The sequence below is a fragment of the Pieris rapae genome, chromosome 11 (genome assembly GCF_905147795.1).
Source record: "Pieris rapae chromosome 11, ilPieRapa1.1, whole genome shotgun sequence".
NCBI classification, from domain to species: Eukaryota; Metazoa; Arthropoda; class Insecta; order Lepidoptera; family Pieridae; genus Pieris; species Pieris rapae.
In genome coordinates this window covers 2,704,235-2,712,370 of record NC_059519.1, presented here as the reverse complement: position 1 = coordinate 2,712,370, position 8,136 = coordinate 2,704,235, and the positions used below count along the sequence as shown (strand labels likewise).

Here is an 8,136-nt window from a genome sequence, read left to right as displayed (position 1 = left end):
GAGATTAATGTTGTAAAATTAAAATTATTATCTCTGGTGTAAAAATTAAAAATTAGTGAAATTCTGGACAGTTTCTTAAATTGTTATCCTTACAAATAATTTTCATTTCAAACATTCCAAATATTTTCTTATAGTTAATGTTTATAAGAAATTAATATTTGGTTTACATTATATAGTATCTGTTTGATTTAATACAGGAAGTAATGGAATAAATAATACTTGTAAATGACTAAAATTAATTTTATTATGAACTTATAAAATGCACATAAAGTTACAAAGTTGTATAATATTATTTAACCATTGAGCCCCAACATCAAAATAGATAATTTGAAATACAAATTACACTATTTGTGAGTAATAAAATAATTTATTCCAAAAATGCTTTTTACTAACAAATATTAAATTAATTTAGAATGCTTACATAAGACTATAGAGTATCACATTCATCACATATGTAATAGTTATTAACCCCTGTAATGTAGAGTACAAGTGGTGTTAATATCTTATCAAATCAACCAGATATGGATAATTCAGCACCGTTAATACCAACACCAATTATTAGATATGCATATTTATGAGGATTCCTTTTTCTGAGTCTGTCTACGTTTTGAAGCTATGAACATTGCCCAACCAAATCCAACTATGTTCATAAATAGTACTCTGAGCTATAAGGAAAAAACATAATTATTAACCTGTTTAGATGTAATGTACAAATTCCAATTACACAAGTCAAAAATATTTGTAGCTCGAAATGTGATGACCTTTACACAGATAAGAATGTCACTACACTTATTACCATCAATTCCCACTTCAAACTACAAATAATTTTTAAATGTTATGTATGAGGTATTAAAAATTTACTGCTTTAGAAATAATTATTTTGAACAAGTGGTACTGAGCATGCCTATTTATTGTTTGATAAGCATGAAACATGAATGATATTAGTATGCTTAAACATTATTGTATCTAGGTTTAAAACTTTTTGAATAATTACTTGAAACAATGTGAATAAAAAAACTACAGATTATATTTACAAAAATATGAATATGGAAATTTTTTAACAAAACCAACAATTTATAGATAGAAACTGTTTAAAACAAACATACCATTGGGGGTACAAAGGCCAAATTTATAACTTGGAAAAGTGTTAACCATTTCCAGTTTGCTTCTAATACAGTCAAGTATAGTGAATGCAACTGTTTTGATGCTGCTTTGTGATTCTTTCCTTCAAATCTTGCAAGGGTGTATAGAGAAAAAGCTTGCATGAGTGGTGCAATAACTAGCCTTTCAAATATAAGCTTTTTTGCAAGAGGAAAGGCAGTTGCTTCATGAGGAAACAATCTTTCTATGAGCTCATAAAAATAGTGAGGAATGGTTCCACCAAATATTAACCTAAAATCATTTTGAAGTAATTAATATGGTAATATAAACAAGAATATTTATACTGAGATGTAATTCATGATCATGATATTTTCTTAACAATACATGTTTCCTCAATAAAGGGGTCAAAGTTCAATGATAAGAGTTTGTTCTATTAAAATTTGTTGAAGAAGAATTTGTTCTATTAAATGGAAGTAAAAAAGATTTAATTACAGGTGTTCTTGTCTATATTTATATACTCACCCATAAAGTCCAAATGCAAAGATTGGGTCCAGCTTTATCCGTTCACCTGCAACAACTTGTGATGCAATGCTGCCTGCGCAGCCAACAACACAACTGAAATTAAACATAATTAAGGCAACCAATGATCAAGAATATATTTATCGATGTTAAACAAAAGTTAAAAGAACCGTAATTAAAGCGATACATTTAAAATATTTTGATCCTTTATTTATAATATTTTAATAAAAATTACCTTGATATCGATTTTGTTTTTATTGGGTGCAAGTACAAGTTTTGTAAATAAGATGCAACTAAATTCATAATAGGTTTTGATAGAGCCATTTTAAAAAATATATTTAGCACTAAAACTTAATCGCTGCTGATATTAAAACGATTGTTATATATTGTTGATAATGTTATCACTTATCTCTAAAGCAACAACACGTACAAAAAAAATGCTTATAATTATTGTTCACAATGTCAGAAATAGCTTAAGAGTTAAAGTAATAATTTATTATAGTCTAGTTTTTAACTAATTATATTACAATTATACAAATAATAATATAACAAATGAGAATTGATTGAGACACCAATGTCTAATACAGATTGTTCATTTTATCAAATATTAATATAATCTATATAGTTCAAATTTCTGACAGCGCCTGCGCAGTGGCCGGTATTAATGTATTTTATAGTCTTTGAATTGAATTTCGAACTTTAGCGGTATTTAGTATATTCACAAATTATATAGAGTATAGACTACTAATTACATTTACCTGCCGTCGTGGACCTGGAAAGGCCTTTATTTCTTGTTGAGAATTAAAATTGACAACACTAAAGCTTAATGGCAGCGTTAAACATTTCTGTTCTAATTAGTTAATTACATTCTATACCTACAACTATTTGTTTTGTCATATTATTATGTTAATATTTTTACAAAATAGACTACATACCCTGTCGGTCAAAATAATAACCGAGAACACCAGAAGTTGCATTACTTAGAAAAAAATATGAATGAAAAAATGAACTCTGACCTAATAATTAAGATAATCCTACCCCTACAATTAAAAGTAAAATCTTAATGTTTATTAAAATGATTGTTATACTAGTAGTTGGTAAAATTGTGATAGAACAAAATCTGACTAGGGATTTTCATAGAAATTTATTACAAAAATATACAAAGGATATGCCAATTTCATTATAGTGCACTAGTAGTGGTAGCAAATGTTACGTCTTAAAAATAAAATAAAATCATAAGGGTTAAGTTATTAGTGCCTTGAAACTTATTCTGATAAATTTAAATTAATTAATTTGAAAAATAACTCGAATGTGTAAATGGACATGATTGTAATATAGAAAGAATTAATTTTGGCCTTTACTGTATTGCAATATTTATACTGAAGTTTTCTAAAAAATTAAATTTTCTAATTTCAGTCTATTAGATGTTTGTGAGTCTGAATAGCATTATGACTCACTGTCATTGTACAATCTATTTAATTGGGATTGCAGGTTTTTCTTTATTTGAACTGGAGTGTCAGTTTCATTATTTCGTGTCTTATCTATCTTTGGTGTGTTTAAAAAATTTAAATTTCTTTTTAGACCCATATAAATATTTATAGCATCAACTTTTTCAACTTTCGGAGAAATAAGGCATTTTTTAGGGGAGTTTTGGAAAACAATTTTTTTTTGTATTATAAATGATGGTGATTTTGTCCTGCAGAAATATTTTGAACTGCTACCCATTAATTGTTTTCTATTATTATAAACTGTATTTTCTTTTTCAAATTCTTCTATTTCTTGTAAATGTTTGAGAGCAACCTCTATAACACTTATTAGGGCTCCTCGTTCTTGTTTCAAATCTGTTTTTTGACAGGTATGAGAGATGAGTGCCTTCTTAAATGCATCACATAGAGCCACAACCGCATTCTCATTTTCACTTACATTACTAAAATCTAGGATTGTTTTGTCCTTCTGAAGAGAGTCAGCATCAGATGTTGGAAAGTACTCTAGATGATTTGTAGTCTTAAAAGGTGTTGATGATGGTAATGCAGCATTTATATCAATGTCATTTTCTATTTCCTTTTCCTGCACCATTTCATCGATTTCCTTTTCGATACGAAGAAATGTAGCATCACCATCACAAGATTTTTGAGAAGGACTTGAGCAAGATGTATTTTGAAGAACTTTTTTCCGAAGAATGCTCTTAGGTGTCTTTATTTGTAACGTTTTTGGTGCAATTTCTTTACACTTAGGTGTGACGGGAATTCTTTTTATTCCACTTAACTTAATTTCATTATTTAAAACTGAAATAAAAAACAAACATATTAAGTTTTATGTTAATTTAATAATATAGAATTTGATTATTTTATTAGTATCTTTCTAAGTTAAAAAGATTCAGTTTAGATCTTTCTTTTATTTAGTTCAAAACATTTGTTGTTTACCTGATCCATCTTTCTTGACTTTTGAGTTTTTGAATGTATGTAATTGTGGTGTTGCTTTTTCAATTAGAGTTTTCCTAGTATTGGTTGGCTAAAAATGTAATAATATATCTGTATAAAAGATTCATATTGAATTATAACAAGTTAGTTTGCCTATAAAATCCTGCCTAACTTTATTTAGGATAAACAAGTACTTTAAGTATAAACAATTGTTTTTTTTAAAGTTTTGTTTAAATATTGTGACTATCTTGACAGCGTAAATTCAAATCATATATTACTTTAATCAGATTTTAATATGTTTCACTAAGCCTAAAATATATCATCTTACTTTAGTTATGAGGTCTGACCTTAGCTTTACAATTGAAGTTTAGTGTTTTTCTTATATTGGATTTTATCTCTGTCATTCTTCGTTCTTTACTAACTATTTTAACAGAGGAATTCCAGTTATTTTTCTTTAATGAGGTCACTGGTCGTGCTGGTGTCTGCCCAATACCACTAGGTTTTAATGCTATAATAAGGGATTAAATAATATTAAAGGATTAAAATATAAATTGTGTTGTAATTGAAGAAATTAATAAATATTTCTTTTTGTTCAGCAAGTAAGAATTACCTTGAAAACTTAAATGTAATTGAGTAGGAGGAATAGGACTGAATCTGACTTTTGTATTTGATTCAGTGGCCGATTGCTTAGGGCGCTTTGTCTCCGACATTAGCCCGATGTCTTTCGCAAATGCTGTAACACAAATGTATAGATGTAAACATCAGGTAAACTTATTATAGAATCAAGATAAAATAAATATTTCAATGTCTTACCACAATTGTGCGCCCAGTCTGCCAATCTAACTGGTTCCAACTTAGGTTTGTTCTCCATTATATAAATAAAGTATACTTTGAGAACTAGTTTTAATTTATTGTTAATAATAAACTTACAAATCTTTATTTATTTATAGCTTAATTGTTTCAAACAATTATCAACATTAAACACGAAAACAAAAATATTTGTATGGTTTTCATTTTAAAAATAGCTGTTGACCGTTGTTTTATTCTTTTTTTTTAATTCTATGACCTGGTCTAGTATAAGTTGTTTGATTCATATTTTATACTTCACAGATAAAATTACAGCACAGATTACGATGTGTTCAATGGGAAAATCATTATAGTGCGACCAATGAGAGTTATTTTACTTGAAAGTAAAAACTGGCATAAAGTTATAACTATTGCCATAAAATAAAAAAAATAGAGTTATCGCTGGAACCAATGTACCATGTACATAATAAATGTATGTACGAACGACACATTTATTATTTTTTTAAAGATTATATGGTATTTAAAATATCTTCATTCTCATTAATGAGTTTACCACCACAAAGAAAATAACACATGTGTATGAAGGGGCAGGATGCGCCATCATGTAATTTATTATGGCCTGTGTCCATCGTTCATTTATCTCGACGCGACGCGATTAAATGATTTGCAGTAATTCTGATTCGAATAAACAGTTTGCATTGGTGCTACCACTTTAACGGATAGTCACATTGTTGTGATAACGGCTCTCCTACCAATGTATAAAACATTACTTACTGTTTTTTTTTAATATCCGAATCGAAATTAGGAGTCAAATAATTACAATCTCTTATTCTTATCTTTAAATAATTGACTGTACATATAATTTTATATTTAACAATGCTAACACAAATCATAAGTAAAAATTAAAATAATTACAACGGCAATTGTTTACATTTTGAATTTAACCGTAAACAAAAACGTGAAAAAATCCACATGTAAAAAGCTCCTAAAATCTACAAGTTACGAATTTTTTTTCCTTTAATTGAGATACGAATGAAATTTATTACTTTTTAACCTAGGTATTACACTTCATATCATATCTTCATATCTTGACCCTAGTAACAGTCTTCAGAAATTAACCGATTACCAAGTGTCAATTATGAATGTTCTATGAGACCAATATTAATTATTATTAACCGAGACTTCGCAATTCGCTTTGAGTCGGTACTCGGTAGTCTGTACCGTCGTGCGGTCAATAATGAATAATGATTAGTAGGATAGGATATAGCGGCGATGAACGATTGTTGCTTAAATTTTTTTTAAATATAGAGGTGGCAAAGGGGCAGTAGACTCACATGGTTTTTACGCTGTCGTTCTTGTTATATCTATGTATCCTGAAATGACGACAACATTTGACACTGAAGTTTGAAAGTAACAAGCTCCGGTAATGGCTAGAATCAATCAATTTACATGAATGCAAAAATTCCAATATACTTCAATTTCATCAGTCACCTGTAACGACTAAAGTTTGTAAGATTGTTAGTGTCTGCGGAGGGTGATTTCTAAAATCATAGCATAATAAATACCTGGTTTTAGTTTTAAATTAATTAAATTATTGTGAGCAATATGGTAACTATAGTAAATATTAAAGGATTTGATGAGTTTGCTAGTTACACCGAACACATAGATCCAAATGGTCCCATGACTCTTTTCTACTTCAGCGGTTCAAAGACGAATAATGGGAAGAGTTGGTGTCCTGATTGCGAAGTGGGTAAGTGTAATAACCGTACATAATTGCGTCTTTGTAAATAATAAATCTTATTTCATTTTTCTATTTATTTTGTTAAGAAAGCCTCTTTACATTAAATGTACGTAAATTTTTAAATCCCACATTGTCACTTGCATCATTGTCAGTCACAAATTTTCGGAGATAAATTCAGTAAATGTGTTTGGAATATAATGGGCAAGAAAACAACCATCCTTGACTTAAAAAACTATGAAGAATTCACTCAATTTCTTGAAAATTTGCCTAGTAAGAAAAGAAATGTTTATTTTTTCTTTACTGGCAGCAAAAAAGAAAATGGGGCTAGCTGGTGTATTTATTGTATAATGGGTAATTTAAACAATAGTACCCTTTAAAAATTCAGTTCAATTAAATTTCTCCACTTTTTATTATTTTTTATTTAGGTTTATTTTTTTTTCAGCTGAACCAATAGTAAAGGCATTTTTGGGTGAACTGAAGAAAAATGTGACTTTCGTGTTTGTTGATGTTGGTGATAGAGATTAGTAAGTACTCAATGCTTACTACATAAGTTTTACTCTACTGGAATTTTTCTTTTGGTAAAATAAAAACACAATAATCATACATGTTCTATATTGGATTAGTTCTGGGCATTAAGGACTATGTGAAATTACACTATGATTAAAAAGTATCCTAAGAAATGATTAATAGATACCTAAATATTTTCTGTTTATTTAAAAAAAAGAATATGTATAATAGTTTGTTTTAATAATATTAATATTTTTAGTTAAATTTTGGCTACAAATAAATAAATAGAGATAAAGTATTATGTACCTAAAGAAACATTTCAAGTTATCGAAAATTTAGGCCTTGCCTAATGACCAGAGGAAGGAATGTGCCTTCTTCTTCTTTGAATAAATGGATATAGATATATCCATTTATTATCTGATATTATGGTATACATAAATTAGAAATATTTTATTGTTACAGTTGGAAAGAAAAAACATGTCCATTCCGATTGGATAGTCGCACAAGACTAATGGTTATTCCAACAATAATTAAATGGAAAGGTGTTCAAAGACTTGAAGGTTCCCAGTGTAACAATAGAGAACTGCTACAAATGCTATTTGAAGATGAGGATGATTAAATTTTTTTATTGAACATATAATACACACTAATAATGTTGAATGAATATTTATTATATTTGGTATGTTACAGTACCTTTTTTCCATAACATTCAATGTTTATGGAGTGTTAGTGTCTGTTAGTATATTTATTGTTGTTCAATAATTTTGTAGTGGGTATTATTGTATGTAAATTTGGTAAAAGATAGGTGTAGAGATATCTTTTGTAATACAATATTCAACCTGGTTAATAGAAATTAAACCATTTTTGAATTACGATTATAAATCTACATCCTTTTTTTGGGAATTTTTTTTATGTAGTCTCTTGTATAAATTTATTCTTGAATTGTTTCAGTTTTAAAAACAGTGATGTAACATGGAATTTAATATCTATGATTGTTTCATTTATCAAATGTGTACATACTATGATAAGGATAAGAATAAA

The 8,136-nt window shown here is 28.0% G+C and overlaps 3 protein-coding genes across 3 annotated transcripts; 1 reads left to right on the top strand and 2 right to left on the bottom strand.

Annotated features, from left to right (window-relative positions):
• Positions 1-226: 226 nt before the first annotated feature.
• Positions 227-1,998, bottom strand: LOC110997924 (peroxisomal membrane protein 2). Its single transcript, XM_022266311.2, has 4 exons — positions 1,856-1,998; positions 1,624-1,716; positions 1,107-1,392; positions 227-665 (listed from the first exon to the last, which is right to left on the bottom strand). Exons 1-4 carry the CDS (start codon positions 1,942-1,944, stop codon positions 573-575), a joined length of 561 nt encoding a protein of 186 aa, XP_022122003.2. The 5' UTR covers positions 1,945-1,998; the 3' UTR covers positions 227-572.
• On the bottom strand, positions 1,872-5,093 carry LOC110997925. Its single transcript, XM_022266313.2, has 5 exons — positions 4,854-5,093; positions 4,651-4,773; positions 4,388-4,548; positions 4,044-4,131; positions 1,872-3,905 (listed from the first exon to the last, which is right to left on the bottom strand). The coding sequence occupies exons 1-5, from the start codon at positions 4,909-4,911 to the stop codon at positions 3,067-3,069; spliced, it is 1,269 nt and encodes a 422-aa protein (XP_022122005.2). The 5' UTR covers positions 4,912-5,093; the 3' UTR covers positions 1,872-3,066.
• Positions 5,094-6,255: 1,162 nt separating this feature from the next.
• LOC110997906 (thioredoxin domain-containing protein 17) lies at positions 6,256-8,082 on the top strand. Its single transcript, XM_022266276.2, has 3 exons — positions 6,256-6,597; positions 7,031-7,112; positions 7,558-8,082. Exons 1-3 carry the CDS (start codon positions 6,453-6,455, stop codon positions 7,712-7,714), a joined length of 384 nt encoding a protein of 127 aa, XP_022121968.1. The 5' UTR covers positions 6,256-6,452; the 3' UTR covers positions 7,715-8,082.
• The last annotated feature ends 54 nt before the right edge of the window (positions 8,083-8,136 follow it).

What these genes read in the sequence shown, in the direction of transcription:
- LOC110997924 (XM_022266311.2), bottom strand. Translation starts at nt 1,944, where the DNA reads ATGGCTCTATCAAAACCTATTATGAATTTAGTTGCATCTTATTTACAA. An exon ending in TTTGCATTTGGACTTTATGG is followed by an intron (nt 1,393 to 1,623) that starts GTGAGTATATAA and finishes AAATGATTTTAG; the next exon opens with GTTAATATTTGGTGGAACCA. An exon ending in TGGCCTTTGTACCCCCAATG is followed by an intron (nt 666 to 1,106) that starts GTATGTTTGTTT and finishes TTTTCCTTATAG; the next exon opens with CTCAGAGTACTATTTATGAA.
- LOC110997925 (XM_022266313.2), bottom strand. Translation starts at nt 4,911, where the DNA reads ATGGAGAACAAACCTAAGTTGGAACCAGTTAGATTGGCAGACTGGGCG. An exon ending in AGACTGGGCGCACAATTGTG is followed by an intron (nt 4,774 to 4,853) that starts GTAAGACATTGA and finishes TTTGTGTTACAG; the next exon opens with CATTTGCGAAAGACATCGGG. An exon ending in ATTACATTTAAGTTTTCAAG is followed by an intron (nt 4,549 to 4,650) that starts GTAATTCTTACT and finishes CCCTTATTATAG; the next exon opens with CATTAAAACCTAGTGGTATT.
- LOC110997906 (XM_022266276.2), top strand. Translation starts at nt 6,453, where the DNA reads ATGGTAACTATAGTAAATATTAAAGGATTTGATGAGTTTGCTAGTTAC. An exon ending in GTGTCCTGATTGCGAAGTGG is followed by an intron (nt 6,598 to 7,030) that starts GTAAGTGTAATA and finishes TTTTTTTTTCAG; the next exon opens with CTGAACCAATAGTAAAGGCA. An exon ending in GATGTTGGTGATAGAGATTA is followed by an intron (nt 7,113 to 7,557) that starts GTAAGTACTCAA and finishes TTATTGTTACAG; the next exon opens with TTGGAAAGAAAAAACATGTC.